Raw genomic sequence first — 25,660 nt, 5'->3', positions numbered from 1 at the left:
CTCTGTGTGATATTCTGCTCTTATAGCCTATCCACTTCAAGGTTTGACGTTCTGATTATTCAGAGATGCTCTTATTGGTTATTTGAGTTACTCCTCTGACCTATCTCATTAACAAGCTGTTTTCTCCCATTGAAGAGGCGCTCACTGGATGTTGTTTGCTTTGCGCATTTTTCTCCGAGACTGTTGTGCATAAAAATCTCGGGAGAAACTCAAACCATCCCGTCTGTCACCAATAATAACAAGACAGGCTATAAGCCAAATGCACTTAAAATCATGTGTGTGTACGGGGTTAAGTATCCAGCAAAATTAGCTAACAAGATCCACAAGGAGGGTCCTAAGCATACCTATATATTTTCCTCCAGTTGATGCTGGGTCTCTTGTTTCCTGCATACTTACCTCCCACCCTGCTTCTTGAGGATTGTCTTGCATTAGTGTACTGTTAGCCATATTTTTTCCCTGTCACAGAGTATGGTGCTAACGCCGATCGGCCAGGTCCCTACCCCTTTCGAAGCAACCTGACTATTGTTCCTTTTGTGTGGAGGATCCCTTGACCTGCTTTGTGTGGGCACGTCATTGTCGAGTCCAGAAAGGGAGTAGTCACTCTGATGCCAGATTTCGCACCGGGCCAATCGTAAATGATTATATCCTAGGAGCAGTGACGTAATGGCAACTTGACCTTACACTGCTTGGTTTTGCAATTAGTTTCAGTTGACCAGTTTACTCTGGCTGCCACCATATGTTGATACTTATGTTTTAATAAAACTGTGACCTTTTGCCAAATTTAATTTAAATTTGTGTCCATGTGGTTATTTTATGGTAGCAACATAGTAATGTAACATGAACATACAAAGGAGGTTGGGTGAATGAAACAGGAGACATCAACACTACGCAGTTTATCATTCCAAAGTCACTTAGATCACATTTCTTCACCATTCTGGAGTTTAGTCTGAACAACAACTGAACCTCTTGACCGTGTCTGCATGCATTTATACACAAAGTTGCTGCCACATGATAGACTGATTAGATATTTGCATTAATGAGCAGGTGGCCACTGAGCGTAATTAAAAGATTATCATGTCCATGAATTTGCCTACGTTTTATATGGGCTTGTTGTTGTAACAGTATTTTCTGGGATGGCCACTTTGTAGCCTTGTGAGACATACTATCTAGCAAGGGCGACATCATTCTTTAATATTTCTCCTGCAATTATAACTTTATTGGAGAAAAAGGTGTCAGGGAACCATATAAGTGAACTGTGTATCTCCTTGTCCATTGGTTGTACGTTGAATAAAAATGTAATTTTGTTAATCTGATGTCCTGTCATGGTCTTCTTCATGTATAGCTGCTGGTTTTTGTTTGTATATATAAATAATGGAGGCTTAAAGGTCCTTTTCCATCATAGGCTATATCTCTGATCCATTGACTTGTTATGAAGTAACTTGAGGTTTGTCTCCTAGAAGTAAGGCCCTCTATCCAAACCACAGATGGATTAAATGCGTGCTGAGTATCTGTCCAAGGGCTTTACAGGACCAATGCCTCCTTCATATGCAGATGTTGTTTTTCCATTTATCAAAGAACAGCGGCATGTATATATGTATAGATTTCTTAATATGGCAGCACAAAACAAAATATACTCAGAACCTCAGATAGATGGTAAACAAACCAGATGCGACAGTAACTTCAAAGAGCAGATTACAATAAGAAAGATGCCCCTGCTCAGAAAAGCTTGCAATCTAATTAGGTAGTTTGAGATATACAAAGACTATGGGATAACTAAAATGCTGATCACATATAAGGTACAATAATTGCACTCATGATTCTTTTCAAAAGTGCTAATGATGAGTAAAGTAGGATTTCAATTTAGATCTGAAGAAATGGTAACAGAGTATGACACAGGCATATAGGGGGGGGGGGGGTTATAACAGCTCTTACGGGCCTTGAACTCACAATTTAATTAAACTGCTATGGTGGACAGAGTGGTAACTAGGATGGAGAGACACGTAGTCCCACCGCACTATAATATATACTGAACAATTGAGACTGTATTATATACTGGTGCATTGGGGCTGTATTATATACTGGACAGTTGGGGCTGTATTATATACTGGACAGTTGGGGCTGTATTATATACTCAACTATTGGGGCTGTGTTATATACTGGTCCATTGGGGCTGTGTTACATACTGGACAGTTGGGGCTGTATTATATACTGGACAGTTGGGGCTGTATTATATACTGGACAGTTGAGGCTGTATTATATACTGGACAGTTGGGGCTGTATTATATACTGGACAGTTGGGGCTGTATTATATACTGGACAGTTGGGGCTGTGTTATATACTGGACAGTTGGGGCTGTATTATATACTGGACAGTTGGGGCTGTGTTATATACTCAACTATTGGGGCTGTGCTATATACTGGACAGTTGGGGCTGTGTTATATACTCAACTATTGGGGCTGTGATATATACTGGACAATTGGGGCTGTATTATATACTGGACAGTTGGGGCTGTATTATATACTGGACAGTTGGGGCTGTGTTATATACTGGACAGTTCGGGCTGTATTATATACTGAACAGTTGGGGCTGTATTATATACTGGACAGTTGGGGCTGTATTATATACTGGACAGTTGGGGCTGTATTATATACTGGACAGTTGGGGCTGTATTATATACTGGACAGTTGGGGCTGTATTATATACCAGACTACTGGGGATAATTAAACTGCTGTGGTGGACAGAGTGGTAACTGGGATGATGAGACATGTGGTCCTACAGCACTACACAATCTAACAGCAGATGTACACTGCAAATTTTCCGTCCTTAATGCAATTCAGACAGGTTTAGCTGAAGCCTGCTGTCTTTTCTCATGAGCAAGCCATTTTATATGTTTTTATACTATGAAGCCTTTTCCTCGTTAAAAATATATATTATTGCAAAAATAGTATACCAAGCTTCTGTGTAAAACTTGTTTTATAAAATTGTTCTAAATAAATATATATATATATATAAATAAAAATACATTTAAAAAAAACAACTATGTCCAGGACTTCATATTTTACAGTCCTGAAGATTGTTGCTCATCAATAATGTAACATGGTTTAAGCTAAAGAACTAAGAGTCTGAAATTCAGCCTCTCTCTTTCCTCTATACTACAGTCCAGTGACTGTATGTGACGTCTCACTATGAAGTTCCTGTAATATCTTCAGGTCTGGTCTTTCCATTTCCATCAGGTCCTCTTTCTGTTCCTTTGTCCACCTGAGGTTATTAAATCTACAAGTTGGAAAGAAATGAGTTTGGAATTATCATTGACCACACGTAAACTCATCACAGGCAGAATATAAACACGCCACCTCTATAACTGTGGTTAAATGAGCTTCTTTACACGGTGTAATTTACTCGCTGCCAGAAACAGGCGATTTGGGATTTCTGACAAGTTTCAGATTCGTCTTTGGCAAATCAGTTCTAACATTGATTCTGCTTTGCCAAAAAATTGGAAAATAATTGCAATAAAATTACTTTCTGTAAGATGGATTTTCATCTTAACTTAAGAAATTCTTCACTTACGCAGTGGATTTTCCTTCTTATCTCCCTTTTCTAAGCATGCACAGAGTGGATTTGCTTAAGATAAGCAAAAAAACGGCAGATAAGATCACTAATAAAGCCTGCCCAACATCTAATACATTTATCCCGATGAGTCCTTTTCCCAACAAACTTTCAATCATTCATTCATGGGTATAACACACATTACTCTCCCTTTATAACTAAGCATATGGTACGTTCTATCTACCTGATCTCTTTAAGGCTGGTAGATGTCTGTATAAGCTCAATGATGACGTTGCGGCCACGGTCCTGGAAATCATTGCGACTCAAATCCAGATAGGTCAGGTTTGTATTGTTACTCAGCGATAACAATAGCAGAGAGTGTTCATCTGTCAACCGAGTCTCCCATAGACTGCAAGATAGGAGATAAAAACATTGCACGCAGCAGAAAGATACAAGGACCATAAAGTAATAGGTGAAGTGCGCCATTGTCATAACTCAAAGTCTTTACTCGCTAATGTTATCCCCGCAAGAGGCGCCCACTCCAAGCCTGATGATCAAATTCACAGCACGGTGTTGTGGGAATACCTGGCTCTACTCAAAGACATAAATCTTTGTACTGCACAGTGTGGTGCAAAAGCATATTTTGTTCTTAAGAACCGGACCTACGTCCGTCTATAAGTGCATAGCATAACACTGCACTCAGGTAAAGAAAAAAAAAATACTATTAATATTGTGCTGCAAAATATTGGCGTATGCATGCATCATACATGGAAGAACACACTCCCCTTGGGTAGATCCATTCAGTTCCATGTTGCATTTATCTGTTATGGTTTTATCCCTTTTCATTTTATTATGAGAAAGCAAAGGGTTAATGATAGTATGCAACGGTGTGGAATCCCCTTTTTTGGTGTCTGTGTGTGATGTAACTTTCTGAGGGAGAGACATCTTTTCTTAGCACTACAACCCCTCCCCCTCTTCAACTGTGTTAAAATTGGACAGTGCATTGTTTGTTCCTTACATGGTACATGAGCAGATGACATATATGTTTCTCTTTAACTGTGCCATCTAAACTGATGGCTAGCTCTATTGTAATAAATGGACGAAGCATAATCGATAGCTGAACATTCAATTTCCTTATCATTTTGGTGGCAGCAGTGGGATGTCGCAGAGAGCCTTTCAGTGATTCAGTAACTTCAGTTGAGAACCCCCTTGAACCTCCAAGGCACCGTATAAGATCTTTCTTCTTACTCACATGTTGAACCAGGGTGGGACAGTAAGCTGAAAGCAACCACTGTGGTCTCCAGCTGGCATCATGGACGATCTTACACGTCCCCAAAATATCGATACCAACCTCTGGGAGACAGCAGATTGTGAGTAAACATGAATTTATAATATATGTATATGTACATATAGATATCTTGACATTTTTTAGGAATTACCCTTTTGATTATTTGCGATACCCTATGGACTACTTCAGGGTGAAGATTCCTGGGTCTAAAATGGTTTGGGGGGAGTTTTTGAATTTTAATTTAACTTCTTTGAAAGTCCGTGTTTGTGTTGGGTTTTTCTATAAGGTAGATTTGTGGATTACATATTCCAGAAGGTCCTGGCTAGGGCACGATGATGCTTCTAGTTATAGAAGCTCCAGCAAGCTCAAGCAGTTACTAGATGCCAGAGCTTGCTGAGACTTAAGAGTACCAAAATCTTAATAGTTAACCTCCATTGCTCCAGCGCTATTTTGCCTTGAGGCGCATATTGTTTGTGGGCTCAATTCCCCTATGAAAATTCACTATGAGCTAATTAGAATGGGGTTGGCACAAATTATGAAAGTGGGACAGACGCTGGCTATTCATTAGGGAGGGGTGTGAAAGCCACGGTGTGGTACCCCCCACCAATGGATACGAGTGCAAGTGTAAAAAAAATATAATGCAGAATTAAAGAGAAAAAATAACGTATAACTTAAATAGTGGTCACACATGTCAGACACCTCACCAGTACTCTCTGTGTATCTCATACATTGATCTCCTACGTGTCTCATTCCTGTATAAATCTGTTGTACTCACTGTAATTCCTCTATCCGGCATGTTGGACTGGACAGAGCTGTCACCAAGTCACAGAAGTGAGGACCTTCCAGGTTGTTACCAGACAGGTTAAGTTTCCTCAGAGACTGGTTATCTTTTATTGCAAATGTCAGCATAGAGCAGGAACTGTCCGTCAGCTTACAGTAACTCAAACTGTAAGAGAAAATCAGAATAAAGAGATTGTTTGTCTCCACTTTTGATTTGCGCATAAATAATTCACCATATTCTGCAGCATAAATTACCTAATTCTGAGTAAATGTAGAAACAATACACGGCCAGTCGACTAACGCAACTCCCACGGTGATGCCAGTTCCACTCCAAACCGAACATTTTGTGACAGAGGATTTTTTCATACCTCCCAACAGTCCCGATTTCGTCAAGACAGTTCCAATTTGAGGGGACTGTCCTGTGGGTTGGACCGTTTGTTCCAACTCGCGGGAAGTTGGGAGCTCTGTCCACACTCACCATGGTGGGTGGATGTGAAGCACACCAAAGGCTTGGCACCAGAGATGGAATAGGAAGAGGTTGGAGTAAACCCAGTGGTGAATTGCGTGTAGCCTTGTTTCGGACACATGTCAGACATGATGAAACGTACCATTAAACAGCTCTTTTAAAATTTGCCCACCAGAAGAAACGTGCTAACAAGTCTTATGTCTTGCTAAATGTCCAGCAGGTTTGGAGTCATGGACTAAATTTAATACCGTTACTCGTACTGACTCAGGTGCATAAGGGTGATGCAGTTGAGCCCAGTAGCCATTATGAAATGTTAAATTAACATCGGTAGTAGGGTTTCTGAGCAAAGGATCAGCGTCATATCCATTTTTAAAATGAGAGAGCACATTAGAGAGTTAAACTTGTAAATTAGACCTGGCTCCCGATCCACACAAACTATACCCCAATCCACCCATGTTTGGATGAATCCCCACCCACTTTCATGAAAGCCCCACCCAAAATTGGAACACTTGGGAGTATGGTTAGAACATAGATGATTCATAAAATAATGTTCCCCACCTACATAGTCTCTGTGACCTGTGTTATAGATCTGTTCTGTTCTAAGGACTGGAGGGAGGGTAGGAGACATGACAGTCATATCAGACAACCCCCAATGTTTCCTCTCGCTGCTGTCCTGCTGGAAGATCAGTAAGAGCAATTACTTTGACTCTTCCCATGCTCGCCCTGGCAGCACCACAGTCATGAAGACGAAACGGTGACCATTTGGATGCCATTATCCCCAACACCAGCTCCCTGGGTGTCATCTGAGACTGACAGAGTAAAACATTGCTGCACTCTGTATAGTATCTGCTCCCTGGCAGTCATTGTCATGTAGGAACTCAGAACGCTCAGTTGGCACGTAAGGCTGCCTACTGGCAAACCAGCTGACAATGAAGATATACCCAGTATCCTGACAATCCATTCAGATCCGTTATACTCACAGTAATTCCTCTATCCGGCATGTTGGCCTGGACAGAGCTGTCACCAACTCAAGGAAATGAGGACCTTCCAGATTGTTATGAGACAAGTTAAGTATCCTCAGGGACTGGTTGTTCGTTATTACAGATGCCAGCGGGGAGGAAGACTTGTCTGTCAGCATATTGGCATTCAAACTGTAAGATAAATAAAAAATATTGTTGGGGTTTTTATTTTTGTTTGTTGCCCCTTGAGACTATTCGAAAAAGCTCTGTACAAGACAAGAAGACTGGTCGATTAGCTTTAGAAGGCTAGTGCATAATTAGCTGTTGTAAGTCACCATATTCTGCACCATAAATTATCTGATTCAGACTCGAGACATATTCGATCATTCACATTTTACATGGTTTGAGTATACATGTGCCATTTAACAGCTTATGTAACTGTAGAAATAATGTACTTAACCATATTTATGGTCATGGTGCCCATTCAAGAATATCATTACAAGGTAAGCAAAACAAGACACAGAATTTAGGGCAAGAAGTCCATCCTTTATATACAACATTGGCCATTTCAAGTGTAACCTAAAAGCCCAACACCACCACAACTCCATGACCACACACACCACTGGGATACCCATACAGGATCTAGCTGCAATTAGTTTCATTGATACAATCATCATCAGTTATTTATATAGCGCCACTAATTCCGCAGCGCTGTACAGAGAACTCACTCACATCAGTCCCTGCCCCCATTGAAGCTCACAGTCTAAATTCCCTAATATAAACACACAGACTAGGGTCAATTTAATAGCAGTTAAATAACCTACTAGTATGTTTTGGGAGTGTGGGAGAAAACCGGAGCACCTGGAGGAAACCCACGCAAACACAGGGAGAACATACAAACTCCACACAGATAAGGCCATGGTCGGGAATCGAACTCATGACCCCAGCGCTGTGAGGCAGAAGTGCTAACCACTGAGCCACCGTGCTGCTCATGAGGTTCACTGATAAAAAGTGTGTTCAGTGCACAGCATGTAGAGCGTAGAGTGGATGTTGCTGATCAGCATAGCAGTGTGACTGGAACGGAGAGACTTTAAGTAAATTGTCAAGGTGTGTCTATGTAAAAGGGCGTAGTAACATTAGGGAAATGGACAATGTCTGTGTCCACGATGATAAAACCTTGTATGTGGAATAAAACCTTGCCCTAGTGGTACGATTGTTTTTCTATCCCTTTAACTTCGGGAGGGTATGTGTTTTAGGACATGAATATGGTGTTTAAAAGAAGATCTCATCCTTTCTCCGCTATAGATTATTATTCAGTATTAATGACAAAAACAGCTTACAAATGTCAGTACTCTCCCCAGTAGTTTCTGTATTTTATACATTAATACAATCTCCCACATGTCTCATTTCTGTTATACTCACAGTAACTCCTCTATCCGGCATGTTGGACAGGACAGAGCTGTGGCCAATTGGCCTAAGTAAGGACCTTCCAGACTGTTAACCGACAGGTCAAGTTTCCTCAGAGACTGGTTATTCCCTATTGCAGGAGCCAGGTAAGAACAGGAACGGTCTGTCAGGCCATTGTTACTCAAACTGTAAGAGAAAATCAGAACACAAAGTTTTGCGTCACTGCTTATTAGTGTTAGAATATAAAGGAAAAGTAAACTGCTAAACTCAACTAAAATAACTGAGTCGAGTTGTTTTAGAAAATTAATATTTAACTAAAAATGTTAACACATCATATACCATGACAGTATATTCTGCCCCTTACATAACCTGGTGAACTATAAAGATATTAGATGTCACAGAGACATCTACCATATAACAACGTGAGTAACACTCAACATGTCACAGCTTCATTCATGCAATGTGCATCAGTACATCAACCAAACACATCACATCGGGTTAAATGTGTTACCAAGAGTTTAATTCCCTATGGAAGTTTATTTGCCACTAGATGGCGCTTTAACAGGATCAAACTATCAGATGACTGAATGCAGTGTAGTGTTTTACAGCCGTTGTTGTGAAGAGGCAGAGGGCCAATCCGAATGCTCCCAAGAGATCATGTGATCGCAATAATAACAATAAAAAACAAAACTATAAAATAAAGATGTAATAAAACGAGTCTTGGTTTTAACAGACAAAGAGGTAAGAGGACTTTGCTCACAAGCTTACAATCTGTATGTCAATAGTAGTTTGATATATAAGGTTTAGTGCCGCATATTGCATACCGGCCCAGATTGCAAAGTTATTAAGTTCTTAGTGTGGCTATATAATCCAGTCACACATCAATGTTGGTCTGAGGGTTGTTTTAAGAAAGAGAACACATTCAAGTCTTATGTGAAACTGTAGAGGGGTGACATTAAAGTAGAGTAGCCTAGGGAGGTTACTAGAGTAGTTTGCAAATTTGATTTGCCCAAGGAGTTGAGTATTCAGTGAAAGTTTAGAAGATTTGGAGGCTAAAGAAAAGTCTTGCTGTGCGAGGGGGGCATTCCACATAAAGGGTGTCATCTGCTTCTATCAACTCCCTGATCAAATATCTAATCATATATTCAAACAGTCACGCAATATATCACTTCTATTTTGCCAGGAAAACCGCTCCTGACAATCTTTACCTGTCACAAACCACCCTCTGTGCCCTTGTGACTTGGAAGTTTAACGTAAGGGAACACATGGGATTCCAGTGTCAACCTCACTCTCACCTCTCCCTTAGGCTACAGTTTTAACTGGACCCTTTCCCAATACAGGCGCACCCTTCCACACCTCTACCCACCATCTACGTATAAGGCCCGTAGAACGCCTATAACTTAATTACCCGATTGAGAACACTCTGCGCTCTGATAGCTAAAAGAGTTACCACTTCCAACACTGATATTTAAAGGGTTAACACAGCCTCTTCTAAACAGGCAGTGAATTCATTTAGAGCAATAAGGACATCAATTATTAAATTTTTAGATTTAATATACAAAAAAAGTACAATGCTTACAGGCTATTAAAACAATTACTAAAAGATGACAAAATATACAGCAAAATAGATTTAAAAATAAAAATGACAAAAGTTCCAGAATATAAACTTACATACGAGTTGTATAATCTGCGCCAAGGGAAACTGGCTGGGAAGATGGAAAAGCTTATCAATGTTGATTGATTTCCCAAAAGTCTGACAATTTGTCCCTTCACACACAGATTTTTTTAAGCAAACTGAAATGGGACGGCATTCAGAGGGGCAGTGTGGATGCTAAAAAAATCCTGAGAGTGGGAAAAGTTGATGAGTGCGGGTGAGAGACGCGTATACTCTGCAGAGTAGAGGGGTCGAGTTGGGAGATATTTTGAAAGAAGTGAAGACATCTATGTTGGTGTAGTGTTGTTTATGGCCTTGTATGTCATTTGAAGTATTTTATATTGGATTTGGTAAAATATAGACAACCATTGTAGGGACTGACAGAGCGGGGCAGTAGTAAAAAAAACATTTTACAGAGTACATTAGTCTATGCATTCAAGTTAGATTGTAGGGGTGAAAGTCTAGTTAGGTGGAGGCCAGAAAGGAGGAGATTGCAATAGTCAATGCAGTAGATCAGAACTCCTGTCCGGCTGCTCAAGAAGGTCCTTAAATAGTCAGTGACCAACAAGGAGGAAGAGAGAAACACTTCTAATGGGTCCTCACCGTGACTTTATATATTTATAACGGTTCAATAGCAAACCATTCCGGTTCCATCTGATGACATCAGAGCTGTAATTTGTCATGTGATTTGAGGAATGATGTCATCAAAAAATTCTTGGAGGTGGGAACAGATAAGGTTGCAGACGACCTCAACAGTCCAATTCCCTGAAGAGACTAGAACTATATGGAGACAACAGAATCAAGAGTAAAGAAAATAAAACGTACCACAGGTGTTGGATCCTACACTCGTGATGGTTTAATGCAGACGCTATAAAGTCAATATATGAATCATTCAGACCAGTGTCGGAGAGGCTGGAAGACAAATGACCAAGAGATTACATAATGCAGGTGGGAATACAGAGACTCACATCACATAAAGGGTGTTGGGCCCTGATGAGCCACCAGAAAAGCTTCACTGGACCTTTAAGTAGACCTCAGAAGTGTGGGTGGAAAAAATCAACAGCTTTATTCCATGAAAAATTCCGTCAGCTGGTGTTTTTTTACCGGTTTCAGAAACACTAACTCAGGAGCTGCTCCAAAATCTTGTTCTCCCTTAGTCTCCCCTTGATAATGATATCTTTCCCTCAAACTCTCATGTGATCATCTAACCAAGGTTCTCTGATGAACTTTCCACAAATAGAGCAGTTTACTCTTCGCTTCTGTCAAATGTGCCCCAACTAGCTCCTCTCTCTCTCTCTCTCTCTCAAAGTCACTGATCCATGGTAGACAACAAATTGAACAATTTTTAACATAACACTTAGCATGAGAGGATGTTCATTACTTACTTAACTAATTAAGGAACCATAACACATTGCATCACTTGCTAACTTCAGTTTTGTGATTATTTTTGTACCAATATGGTTATAATTTCAATACATATGTGCTGAAAATACTGTAATAGAATAATTTGAAACAATTGATTTTAAACGGAAACACCTCTGTTCATAACAATAGTGACACTAATTCCTTCACCCATATAAGTTATAAGATCTTACTTGATATGCTTGATAGTGTGTAGAACTGGGGCCAGTCTCTCCCAGCCCTCACTCTGAATATTACAATGATGTACATTAAGCGTTTCCGTCTCTCTGCAGGATTTCAGGACGAAAGCCAACGCTGTGTAGTCCACGGGTGTTAGATGACTGACGCTGCTCAATGTAAATTCTCTATTTGACCCCAAACATTCTTCTACTAGAGCCCTATTCTGCGACTCAAATAGGTAGACCAATATGTTCCGAAATGTCCCCATATCAACATTTCCTTCATTTGGAATATTAACAAGAGATTTCTGTAACCAGCTAGTTACATCTTTCAAAGCTTTAATGGGAAACTCTCCTAAACATTTCAAAATGGATCTGGTAGAACTATCTAAAAATCCACACAGAAATCTGAGAAATATTTCAGCTCGCCCATCTGTATATAACTCAGCTTTATTAATGGAACTCTGCAACTTCTCAGGAGAATAGTCCAGATAATGGACTAAAGCAGCCAAAAACTCCTGGATGGTGAGATGCAGGAATGAGAAGGTCACATTAGGAGGTTGATCAGCTTCTATCATAAAACTTGATGTGAGATGTGAGGAAGTGTCCACATTGAATGATCCCAGATCTCGTTCATCAAATGCAAGAATGTGATTCATTACTCCATGTTCTGCCATCCACCCAATAGATGTCATCAGTTGTCGTGCACCATGGTCATCCTGGTTGTGATTGGACAGAATGTTGGCAACAAAAGTCACAAAGAGTTGTGTCACTGTTTTGGGCAATGATGACATCAGCTGATCAGTGGTTGTTGGTTGGGCTTTGAAGCACATTGATAATACTGTACAGATGATCCAGCAGTACGATGGGATGTAACAGAAAGTGTAAAGTGTGTCATTCTCCCTCACATAATGAAACGCCTTCTCTGATAATTCTTTATTTTGGAAAAACATGTCAAAGTACATTTGTCTTTCTTTAGGGAAGAATCCCATGATCTCAGTTATTCGCTGGAAAGCACCAGAATCGGTTAATGTCAGTTTGGTGGGGCGACTGGTTATTAGTACAGAACACCCTTTTAGCAGAGATTTTCGTACTAAACTAACCACAATCACGCTACTGCATTCTGCCCACTGAGGATTAGAGCACAAATGATATGATCTGAAATCTATTGAATGATTACTTTCATCTAAGCCATCAAATATAAAGAGCAGTTTATCTGGATCCTGTAAGATGTTTTCAAGCTGACCCTGAAGATATGGATATTGTTGAAGGATCATAGTCTCCAAGCTGATCTTATCAGGTCTGTTGAGTTCCCGGAATTTGAAGAAGAAGACAAAAGAAAATCTCTGGTAGAGTTTTCCAGTCACCCAGTCATAGACAAACTTCTGCATCAGTGTGGTCTTCCCTATTCCCGGTACCCCGCTCACCATCACTACACTTGGCTCACATTGTTTTTGGCGAGACCAGCGGAACAGCTTGTTAAGAGCTATATGTTCCACCATAAGAATTTCTTTTCTCATTATATCCTCATGGTTTCTCCCAGTCTCTATGAGCTCGTGCTGAGCACGTTGTCTGAAATGATCGTCGGAGACAGCAATCATGTTCACATAACGCTCAGTAATGTAGAAACTTTGCTTTTCCTGTTTAGATCTCGGGGGTCTGTGCTCCACTAGATACTGAGCTTTCTCCAGAAGATGTTCCTTGTGCTTTTCCTGAATATCTAATAAATATAAAAATAACATGATGAGGAAGCTCATGATTCATGTTTCTTTTAAGAAAAATATTTCCCATAATTATATTAATTGCTATCCATCACTAGATGTAGTTTTGATAATTTTACTAAAAAAGAAAACAATAGTATTGTACAAATCACAATAGAGATTGGTGCTAACAGTCTCTAAGGTGATACTCCACCAATAACAGTCTCCCAGTTCATGCAGGTACTCAATAGTTCTTCAGGAATTATAGTAAAATCCTTTAATGTTTCTGCTTGTTCCAAAACAACATCTATTAGCCTAGCACTGTCCAGAGTTGCAGTCATTGCAATTAGACAACATTAACAGTTTGCAGATATCTGCTCATTGCAGAGCCCCATAATGTTTCTCTCTGCTGCAGATAATTATTTCTGCTCTGTCCTCCCTCTTTCTCCCACTCTGTCCTCTCCCTCACATTCTGTGTCATCTCCCACTCTCTCTAAATCTCTGTCCTCTTGCTCTCCACCTCCCTCTCACAATCTCTGTCATCTCTCTCTCTCTCTGTCCTCTCCCTCTCTGTCCTCTTCCTCACACTCTGTGTCATCTCCCTCTCTCTGTCCTCTTCCCTCCCTCTCTGCCCTCTCCCTCTCTGCCCTCTCCCTCACACTCTGTGTCATCTCCCTCTCTCTGTCCTCTTCCCTTCCTCTCTGCCCTCTCCCTCACACTCTGTGTCATCTCCCTCTCTCTGTCCTCTTCCCTCCCTCTCTGCCCTCTCCCTCTCTGCCCTCTCCCTCACACTCTGTGTCATCTCCCTCTCTCTGTCCTCTTCCCTCCCTCTCTGCCCTCTCCCTCACACTCTGTGTCATCTCCCTCTCTCTGTCCTCTTCCCTCCCTCTCTGCCCTCTCCCTCACACTCTGTGTCATCTCCCTCTCTCTGTCCTCTTCCCTCCCTCTCTGCCCTCTCCCTCACACTCTGTGTCATCTCCCTCTCTGTCCTCTTCCCTCCCTCTCTGCCCTCTCCCTCTCTGCCCTCTCCCTCTCTGCCCTCTCCCTCACACTCTGTGTCATCTCCCTCTCTCTGTCCTCTTCCCTTCCTCTCTGCCCTCTCCCTCACACTCTGTGTCATCTCCCTCTCTCTGTCCTCTTCCCTCCCTCTCTGCCCTCTCCCTCACATTCTGTGTCATCTCTCACTCTCTCTAAATCTCTGTCCTCTTGCTCTCCACCTCCCTCTCACAATCTCTGTCATCTCTCTCTCTCTCTCTCTCTCTCTGTCCTCTCCCTCTCTGTCCTCTCCCTCACACTCTGTGTCATCTCCCTCTCTCTGTCCTCTTCCCTCCCTCTCTGCCCTCTCCCTCTCTGCCCTCTCCCTCACACTCTGTGTCATCTCCCTCTCTCTGTCCTCTTCCCTCCCTCTCTGCCCTCTCCCTCTCTGCCCTCTCCCTCACACTCTGTGTCATCTCCCTCTCTCTACCTCTCTGTCCTCTTGCTCTCCACCTCTCTCACACACTCTCTGTCATCTTCTCTCCCTCTCTGACCCCTTCCTCTCCCTCACTATCTGTCCTCTCCCGCCCTCTCTCCTCCCTCTCTGTTCTCCTCCTCCCACTCCTCCCTCTCTCTTCCTTTCCTCTGCCCTGGTGAAGAGAGCGAGGGAGGTAGAAGGAAGGGAGAGGAGAGGGAGGGAGAAGGGAGGGAGGTGAGAGAGAGCCAGGGAGGGAAGAGAGCGAAAGCAAGGGATGAGAGAGAAAGAGAGAGAGAGAAAAAGGGTGGGCAGAGCAGAAAGAATTATCTGCAGCAGAGAGAAACATCTGAGGAAACAGCATGACTTATAGATATTATTACTAAGTTTGCATCATGTGCCCTATTTCCAAATTCCTCAACAACTTTGCAGCTTGGCTTTCTTACTTCCCTTCTACTGACCTACCCACTCGTATTCATGAGGATGTCAACAAACCCACTGACACTGCTGCCTCTAAACTTCCTTCTGCGGTCTATCCAGCTTCTCAAACTCCGTCTTTCCAATCTCTGACCACAACCCCCTTTCCTTCTATCTCCCCTTGCCACCTACAGCCTCATCGGCATTAAAATTTGTGTGTGCGCAGCAACAGGTAAATGGCTTTGACCCAATCCTCTTCTCAGCCTCACTTGAACCACTTCTTTCTATTTCTACTCAATCCTGCCCTAATGCTGCAGCCTCATTCTACAACAGTGCACTCACCACAGCTGTAGACAAGCCAACACCAGCCACCACACACACACACACACACACACACACACGCACACACACACCATGTCGGACGATCCAAATCCCAACCCTGGCGCTCCTGCAACCTGCAAAACTGCTCGCACACCGAGCGCAAATGGAGAATATCTCGCTCCAATGCAGACTTCCCACATTACAAATTTATTCTGTTGTCTTACTATATAGTCCTCTCTCTCACCTACCTTAGATCCCAAATATTCACCCAGTCGGCCAACCCCATCGCCACTTTGCCACTGTCAACTCGCTTTTCTGTCCAATCTCACCATCCTTCCCTTCTTCCCTCCCTGCTCATAAGTTTGCCACCTGCTTCAAAGGCAACATCGATACCATTGGTCAAGAAATCTCCACTCACCATATCAACCACTCCATACCTAACGCTTCCTCCACTCGCTTACTCAGTCTCAGTTCTTTCTCTCCTATTACTGAAGACAAGTTTTTTCACTGGCTTTTCTTTTCCCCCAAATTAACCTGTCCCCTTGATACCCCTCCTTCCCAACTCCATCCACCACCCACCTCCCAATACTTTTCTGAACATAGCTCACCCCTTCAACCTGTCCCTCTCTACAGCAACTTCCTTTTTCGAAAATGGTCACTTCTCCCTATTCATCCTTGATCTCTCTTCAGCTTTCAGTAGTGTTGTTCACCCTCTTCTCCCCAACATCCTTAACTCCCTTATCCTTTTCAGCACTGCTTTTTCCCTAGATCTAGTACCTTATGTACCAGACTATAATGTGGAACAGTTCTGAATGCTAAATTTAACAAATACAAATCCATCTTTACAGTTGCTCGATTGCAAACACATGTTCTAGCACGCACACAGCTCCGTCATCCCTATCACTTGGCACTTACATCAGACCTTAAGCTTGTGCAAGTGGTACATCATGTACCTTAGAGATGCCCAAGCTTGAGTCAGACGGATGTGCATGCGCTCAATCTTCACACACCATTACGTTAAATTGCCTACGTGCATAAGCCCCTCCTCTCCCCCGTTTCGCCCTTGAAACTGTAGATTAGATGAATGTACTTATACTCTGTCGTATAGTCCATTCCTGGTCATGCGCAGAGCGATTTTATGCAAAATACGGCCTATATCAGAATTTACGTTCCTTAATGATTAAGGCCCCAAGAAGTTTAACTCACCATCACACACTCAAATTGAAAGACACATGTTTAAACATTTTACTTATCTCTAATGTTAGTACATGGGAGCTTACTTTCTGTACATGAACTATGAACTAGGAAAACCAATCCATCACAATCAAAGCACTATGTAGGTCAATAAAAATTAAATAATGACAAAATTCAAATATATCAGATATATCTCAACACATGTAATTATTTACCTTTTAGCTCAGGAGTCAGGTTGTGTCCATATTTGTCCAATAGTATCTTCTCCACCAATGTGTCACCTAAATGCAAATTATAGAGCATATTAAAATGGCCAATGCGACAATTCATTAAGAGCTCTCCTTAATTTAAGGTCTATCAAATACATTTGTGGATTGATCCTAATTCAAAAGAGATTCAGCAAATAGAAACCAAGGGAAGGAGAATGTGACCAATCACAGCTAAGCACATGAAAATGAAGCAATCATAAAAGCAATAGCCATTACAACATGTCACCAGTTTCACGTTCATTATTCCTCGTTGTACGAAAAGTAAGCTCTTAGGGTTAGCTTTAGAAAAGCTTCTAAAAAAGAAAAGTGTAGGTGTTGCCCATAGCAACCAGATTCTAGTTATCATTTATCTAGTAGTACATTCTGGAAAATGATAGCTAGAATCTGATTGGATGTTATGGACCACACCTCTAATTTTCCATTTTAGAGGCTTAGTAAATCTACCCTTAGTGTCTCTCTAGGAAATCTTGCCAAATCTGCCGATTTAAAAGCTTCACCCTCAAAAATTGTTGTCTACACTGCTCAGTGTGTACCCTACACCAGTTTTTTACTTTACAGAGTTGTTACACAGTTTATAGTGTAATAGCTGTCCTTTATAGATAAACACTAGTTCAGTGAATAGATTTGTAGGTGTAATATCCTGTACATTAAGGAACAGATTCTTCCTTTCTTGTGTCTTATAGAAGCCCCACATTTGCAAACATCTTATTTGACTCAAATAAATACTGCAATTGGGGTTGTTCCAGTTATTGGAATGTAATTTGTAGTAAATTTGCCTAAATATTGCCTGTTTTATAACCATTCTTTGTCACTCTTAATAAAGACCATAGTAGGTGTGATTCAAATAATTTTAATATAATTTATTCGAATTGAATCAGATAAATGCCTCTTTTCATTCAAATAAATACCACAGTAGGTGTTGTTCATATTATTGGGATATTCTTTAATCTAGTTATTCGAGAAAATTGTCATTCTTACAGAGGCTTATCTTTCATTTAAAGATAGATAAATAGATAGATTTATAGATATGTAGTAAAGTGACTATGGCCAATGACAAATTACTTTTACTATTCAATGTATAATGCTTGAGCGTCACAAAATAAAGCCAATATATAATACAATAACAAGTTAAATCCTCTAAAATGCATTACATTGTTTAAATAAAAATGAGTATCCTTCCCTCCCCAAACGTAAACCATGAGCAATGGGAACACCTAAAAAGCCGAAAACAAAACCCAGGCTGGTCTGTGCAGGACTAGTGTCATCAAGGTGAGGAGGGGGATTGTGTCTACGAGCCCTGTGCTTAAAAGCTGAAAGGTAAATAATTACATGTGTTGAGATATACCTGATATATTTGAATTCTGTTCATCATGACCCATGGGGTAATTAACAAGACTTGGACTCCTGGCGTGGCAATATTGCTATCTCTGTGGTGTCAGTTTAATGGATAGGGGTCCCTAAGTCCCTCTTATTGTGGAAACCAGCCCAGGTTCTCAAGGCCTTGAGCTGTTAGAGAATTTGGGGAAGGGACACACTGCCTGTTTTTTTAAGTTGATTATATTTTAAATTACACCGTGCACTGTGTTCGGGAAATGTGCTGTCTCGTGCCCCTTTGCACACCATTGTCTGTGTAGACTTTATCAAAAGCTGCTCAGATATTTAAAGCAGAGAAACGCATAAGGTGATTTGATCGGTGCTGCTTTTTACTAGCATGCTCTTGTGCTACACTGTTTAAATTAGCCACAAAGTATTTAGATGTGTAAGTAACAACTCAATGAGACTGCTGCTTGCATCATTAGCCTACTAAGGGACCGATTATGGGGAAGTACTAAACATCTAAGATCTTGCCGTCTACATTACTAAGCAAACTAGGAGATGGACCAAGGCTAAGAATTCACATTGGGAGATCCCCAGCAGATGCCTTACGCATTTTACTTTGAGTCAGATCGTGGCTACGTATTGACATCACAAGACATTGCCGCTTGTACTACGGACCGCGTCTAAGTTTAAACTGGAAGATCGCCAGCAGACATCCCACATATGTAAGTTTGGATTTCAATCAATAAAAGTCGGACTTTGAGATTTGTGACAATACCAAGTAGACTATTCTACATTTTTGGGAGGGGGGGATATGTCATTAGAGATGGCTGGTCATTCTATGCAATTTCTACATGCATGTTCTGGGGTTTATTTGAGCAGATTTATGGGGTAATATAGCAGATTTGCCTGGAACAGTATGCTCCGGGTTCCACTGATTCTTTTCCCCGAAGGCTCTATAGCTGGAATCTAATTCGTTAGGTTGTTTGTGACTGTACATTCCAGAATACTAATGGCTGGTTCCCTTCCTTGGACGTTTATTGTCTGGAATTTTAATGTTCAACTTGCTCGATCAGTCTCAATACATTTGAATAATAACGGCTGTAATCATTCTTTATAGAAGAGCGTGTAGTTGTATGTTAAGCACTGTGATCTGATATGGTCTATATGTTTTTAATGTCGTAATAATAAACCTTAATATGACTTGCCAGCACTCTACTTTTTTTTGTTCTGTTAATCGTGTAAACATACAGTCCCAGCCAACCCTCCCATGTATGTCACGGTCATTGTAATTGTATACACATAGGAGAGGTGTGTGAATACAATATTTAGCACTCTGACTTAACCTGTAATACAGGTTGCAACTGTCGAAGTCAGCATATCGGATAAAGTCATTTCAATTAAAATCGAGCAAACCTGGTTGTCTTTGTCTGAAAAGATGCGTACGGTACGCTACGGCGTGAAAGGGCGTACACAGCTGCAACACGTGGCAACAACAGTATTTAGTCTTTTACATACATTCGCACAAACACGCATACTTGTAAAATAGTACACATTAATGGTAGTTGCAACACGTAGTCATTTATGTCGAAAAATAGTAGTATTTATGTGTAATATCATAAGTTATATGCATATCAGTAAAACATATGGCACAGGTTGAAGGAATCATATCATGTGTGGTATCATAATACTCCTCTTAACTTTTGCAACTGTCCGGGCCACTCTGCGAAGGAATCGCAGAGTGCATACGCAAGTTATGAATGATAGGGAATTATGAACTATTTAAGACTAAGGAATCTTGGCGGGAAGAGCAGAGCATACCCCCTGCAGAGATGACCCCCTCCTTTGGATTCTTTAGGTTGAACTAGCCAATGATTGACAACCCCTTGGACCTTCCTGAAACCTGGACCAATAGAAGTAAGCTATACCATTCTGCATTGTATTACTGTATTTCTGTGTGCATATAAACAGCAGCTCCTCATCTAGTGTGCAGACATCTTGTCCCCAGACTTCAGGATTGAATGACTGTACACTGGATCCAGAGCGCCTGCGATAAGTAACGGCTGTACTTATTATAATTTTCGCTTGAATATCTACTGCTACTTTTTGAGAATAAATCTTTGTGCGTTGGAAACACAAATCGAGATTCGACAATAGTTATTGGTTAGCGACAATACGCACTTAACACAACTATCTTGCCAGTGAACTACTAGTAGAGAGAATGGTAAATTGAACTCTTAATAGTTCCGAGTCTGCAACACCTCCTCCCTTGTACGTAATTTCTCAACCTCTTGAAACACTTTGTAAACAAACACATGTATGAACAACCGGTCCATGCCTCTCTCCTGAGTGGAATTTGAATCATTTAAATACCCATGTCTCTGTCCCGTCTTTTCACTTTACAGTAACAGGAACTGTTATTCGTTGCACATATCAAGATGGCATAGAAAAATCAGCCATTGAGTGAGATAATAGCAAAAATGAGGTAAGAAAACAATAACACCACAAAGATCTAAACCTGACTGCTACTATTAATGTTGATATACAGTACACAGTACATGCAGATGGGAGGCCTCTGGTTTGAATAAATACATCCACCAAATGCACATGGTAAATACAGTCCTGTACAGTACATAATGTTCTTCTGTGAACCACTCAGTCCAATTTCAGGATGGACCATTTCAGTTGACCTTCTTTGCACAACAGAGAACATACAGTACAGTAGTTGTAATTACTGTACATTAACATTACATACTTTGTGCTGTTAGAAAGTTAAGCAAATTGTGGATGTGTTAAGCCATAAATACGATGAACAGTCTGCTGCTCAACTCCACCCTCTTCACTCTAAGACATATACTGTATTAGCGTTAAATCCTGCATTGATCCTTAACACTCAGCCACCAGTCCAACCAGAGGTGCTCCAGCAGCTGGGAATGGCAATGATACAACTGGGAAACCACTTTGGTACACAGTTGACACTCACAGTCGGCTGGCGGCTTGTATGGTCATTCACCGCCAGTAGTAGTTGTAATCAGTGGTAACTAGTTTCGGGGCGGCCAATCCCATCACAGAGGCCATTTGAAATTTTGCACTGAGCAACACAAAGTTATTTTGGTGACACCAAATTTGTGTCTACCGTATATTTACGGAATTGTGTAAAACGGACCATTGTTACCTCCGTGAAGGATTTCATCCAGCATTGACAGTAAATTAGGATGTGGATGATCGGCCACTAGAGCATAGAGACATTTCCAGAAACCTATCACAGCTTCTCTTCCTGCTTCCAAAATATCTTGTACCAACGTCTCAGCAAATACAAAGTCACCAAGATCTTCTTTCAACGACAAATAGCGCTAGAAGGAAAACAAGATCACAGATATCATTTTATAGACACTTTGCAAAGAAAATTATCCTCTCACTTAATAAGTACTAGAGACAACCAACAAATTATAAGAAAACTTTATAAATTATTGCTCTATAATCCATTTATTTCCAGAGGGATAGAGCCCATGTATGACCACACTGAGTTTTCTTTGGTAACCTATCAGATATCCTGTAATTAATTAAGTAATTTTTTTGTGGGGGTGGGGGGCATTTTTCTGTTGTAGTATACTCAAATAAATATCTTACTTTTCTCAGTATTATATAGGTTAAAATCAGCTAGTTAGAGGTTTCCTAACCATAAATGTAATTCCTGCAAGCAAAGCAAAAATACTCTACATATATAAGAGATGGTCAATGATTATATATTGCTGCAAATAGATTATATGATTATATATTGCCGCAAATGGGTATAGTGAGGTTAAGATAAGAGACCATGGTGGTGGGGGGGGGGGGGGGGGAATCGGGAGAGGTCCACAAAGCAAGTAAAGCTGGAGAACAAATAAAACACATCTGAAAATGAGTTCAGCATGCTATAGGGCAATGCAAGAGGATCATGGGCCTGATTTATCTTCAAACGCAATGTGAACGCATCTTGCTTTTTAAAAAATGCCTGTAACTTGTACGCATGTCTGCCCGTATTCATGCATTGCATATGTACAATATAAAATCTCACCATTTACGTTTACAACTCTTAATACTATAATCATTAATAATAATATATGTTATTATGCATACTGTACATAAAATGCTTCTTTAGAGTTTCTCTTACTTGCAAACATATGTTGTGGCATGCAAACATGTAGTCATCACTATCAGTCTTCACTTACACCTGCCCTGTAGCTGTTGCCAAGATACGGCTAGAAAACACATACTTTAGAGTTGCTCAGAGCTTGAATAAGCCACATCTGTGTAGGTACTCCATTACTGTACATTGTCTACGTTCATCCACCCCATCCCACCCAAGCTCTGCCCTTCAAATCGTAGGCAGTTGGGTCAGTCGCGTTTGGACATGAAATGCATCCAATTGCGTTAACTGGCGTAAGTCCTGTTCAGTTGCGTGCTGTTTCACGCCAGATACGCCATGCAAATGGACTTAAGTTCTAAGATGAATCAGGCTCATATGTATCAAAGGTAAATAGCTCAAAAGGGGGGCGTTTATCCCATGGAATAAGCACCAGGTCTTCCTTACTCTGCCGATAAAAAGTCCATGAATTGTTTAGAATACAAGTTATAAATTTAATTTTAAATATGTGCCAAACACATCACACATCACCATATGGTGTAAGAGCAATCCTAGTAAGAAATTTCTAGTACTTGAAAACCCTGTTACTTTAAAGGAATACAAGACTAGTTGACCAAATTAAATTGTAGTTTTTAGGCTATTGCTCTACTTACACTACATCTGATATAAAAAGGTTCTTTTTAGAAATGTGAAAATTATTTGAATATAACGTTCATTGGTAAATATGGTAAGAGTTCCCATACCTCTAGCTTGAGTTTAGTCACTAATTTCAGTTCACTGAGGAAAGAGCGAGTGTTCAAGGACTCCACAATGTAGATAAGATCGTCTCTGTAATATTCATATAACATCCTCAGTGCTGAATCTTCATAATGATATAGACGCTCATGGAACTTCTCTGCGTCACCTATATAGAGAAGGAGAAGAAAATACATCATCATTACTAAGAAATAACAGTCATACAGCTATATCATATGCACAGCAGGGATATATAATAAGAGTTTGGTAAATCTCTATACTAGGTATAGGAAAGCTGTGTGATACAGGTTGTCTCATTGGAAAAAAAACAGATTGATCAGACCACCCCAGCAGTGTATGGGGCCTTGATTATGCAAATTATGATGTCATGTTCCCCGTATTTCCCCTCCAAGGTCTAAAAGGTGGGCAGGTATGAGATTGATGCATGTATAAAGGTTTATGCCAGGCTTCAATACTATAACTCATAGACAGTGATCATGTGACATTTCCATCATGTTGGAATAATGTACAGTAAGTATATAGCTGGTTGTTTTGTGTGATATAGGTAATATGTGAACCAGTAAGGGCAGCAGTTTAAGTTGCAGCCTTGCAGACATAAAATTAAATTATTTATTCTGGCCAACTGCTAAAAAGAATGGTACTTCAACAGTTACACCTGAAATAATGTTTTATTATTTGATTGTCTCTCAGTCTGATTATCTGTACGTTGTATTAGTCACTTATGGTCACACTTCAATGTAGAAATCATAGCTAAGGAACCTGGAATATGGTGAAAATGTTTATTGCTGTATGGTACAAACCAGATGGTGTAGATATAAGGACAAGGATTGCAGGGAGATGCAGAAAGCAAATACCAGGAACACATGCAGGTGAACAGGTAGTATGAAGAAATCCCAGTGTCACATGCCGGTCCCATAGCTAGGTGCTGGCGCTGTGACTTTCCTCTAGGAACGATGTTTGAGCTTACTCCTGTTTCTGAGACACTATTTTTGCACAGGTGTTCCTTGTCTACTTTGTTCTGAACCTCCTCCCGATTCTCATTGGTTCTGGAGTATTATTTAAACTATCCATGGTCCTTGGCTCATTGCCTGTTCTTCGTGTTACTCAGTCTGCATTTGGATTTGGCTGCCAGTACTTGACCTCTTGTGTGTCCACCGCTGAAACGCCTCTCTGCTGTTCACCTGCAAGCTGAACCTCTATGGTGAATTACCTTCTGCATTTGTGGCTAATCCTACGGCTCAAGTTTCCATGTCTTTCCGACTGGTGTAACAGCGCTACTACTTCATTGATTAATCTACTACTGAAGGTACCTGTCATTTGTAGTTCCATGCTGGGCTCATTTGAAACTCCTCGCTGCTGTTCACCTGCACGCTGAACCTCTACACTGAATTATTTGCTGCACCTGTGCTTAATCTTATGGCTCAAATTTCCATGTCTACTCGGCTATTCAACATCGCTATGTTCCTGTGGTGTGTCTCCTGCTGAACTTACCTGTCATCTGTAGTTCCACGCACAGCTCAGATACTTTGCATTTCTCTGCTACTTCTAGGTAACGAACGGTTTGTTGTACTTACATTCATTCGGATCTATTGGGATTGTCATCTGTAGAACCATTAAGTTCAACGCTTATTGCTTTCTATAAAGAGTACTGTCGTGATACCAGTAACCCACCTGCTATATTGGATCATCGTTGTTTTCGGATCAGCCAGTTCTACATTATCATTCTGTCTGGACTATTGCTGTACCAGTGATTCATATCTATCTGCCGTGTGTTACGTTATTGGATCCAAGTATTCTCCATCTACCACCCTTGCGTTTGAACTATTGTTTTACTCGTCCCATGCCGTTGTCAAGGGTTACCAACTATGAAGTAGCATGATGATGCTTGGATTTCATTCAGGAAGGTGCAAGATGGAGTTTTGAATTGTCGTTTTCTAACTCAAGTCTATATATGCAGCTGAGAGGGATCCATGGGTCATGAAGTCTGGACAGCAGGATTTCAAGAAGCACATGAAGACCCGTTTCCTCCTGGACTATTATCACAGCAAGGACTGAAGGCTGCTGCACATTTTCATCAGACAGGATATTGCTTTACAAGTTCATTTTCATTGGTAACATCTGATTACTCAGATCCTTGGCTACACACACACCTTGGCTACACACGCTAAATGGAGTTGACTTTGTGGTTATCAGCCCGCCTGCCATCTGCTGACTCGGACCCGCCTGGGTCGCCTCGTGTCTCCCACTGCCTGGACTCGCCTGCTGTCTCCTGCCGTCTTCCCCATCCATCCTCTACACGTGGCTCCTCTCTGACCGCCGCCGCCGTCTCTGGTACCGCTTCCTGCTCACCCTTATCCGTCCGCTGTCTCCTGCCGCCTGAGCTGCCTGTGTCTCCTGGTCACCGCCGCGTAGTCTTCCTGACAAGTTCCC

General features: G+C 41.0%; 1 protein-coding gene across 2 annotated transcripts in view; it reads right to left on the bottom strand.

Annotated features, from left to right (window-relative positions):
- The window catches only part of LOC142108566 (NACHT, LRR and PYD domains-containing protein 12-like), a 154,417-nt gene that overhangs the window by 108,549 nt on the left and 20,208 nt on the right, over positions 1-25,660 (bottom strand). For both annotated transcript variants that reach the window (XM_075192331.1, XM_075192332.1), the window contains exons 4-11: positions 23,218-23,378; positions 21,524-21,701; positions 16,978-17,043; positions 11,696-13,400; positions 10,926-11,012; positions 8,462-8,632; positions 7,061-7,231; positions 5,610-5,780 (exon numbers count right to left, since the gene is read on the bottom strand). In XM_075192331.1, coding sequence (XP_075048432.1) covers positions 5,610-5,780; positions 7,061-7,231; positions 8,462-8,632; positions 10,926-11,012; positions 11,696-13,400; positions 16,978-17,043; positions 21,524-21,701; positions 23,218-23,378 — 2,710 coding nt within the window. The remainder of the gene's footprint in view (positions 1-5,609; positions 5,781-7,060; positions 7,232-8,461; positions 8,633-10,925; positions 11,013-11,695; positions 13,401-16,977; positions 17,044-21,523; positions 21,702-23,217; positions 23,379-25,660) is intronic.

This window comes from Mixophyes fleayi, chromosome 12 (genome assembly GCF_038048845.1).
Source record: "Mixophyes fleayi isolate aMixFle1 chromosome 12, aMixFle1.hap1, whole genome shotgun sequence".
NCBI lineage: Eukaryota > Metazoa > Chordata > Amphibia > Anura > Limnodynastidae > Mixophyes > Mixophyes fleayi.
The sequence above is the reverse complement of the archived record's forward strand: the minus strand, read 5'-3'. Positions and strand labels throughout refer to the sequence as shown.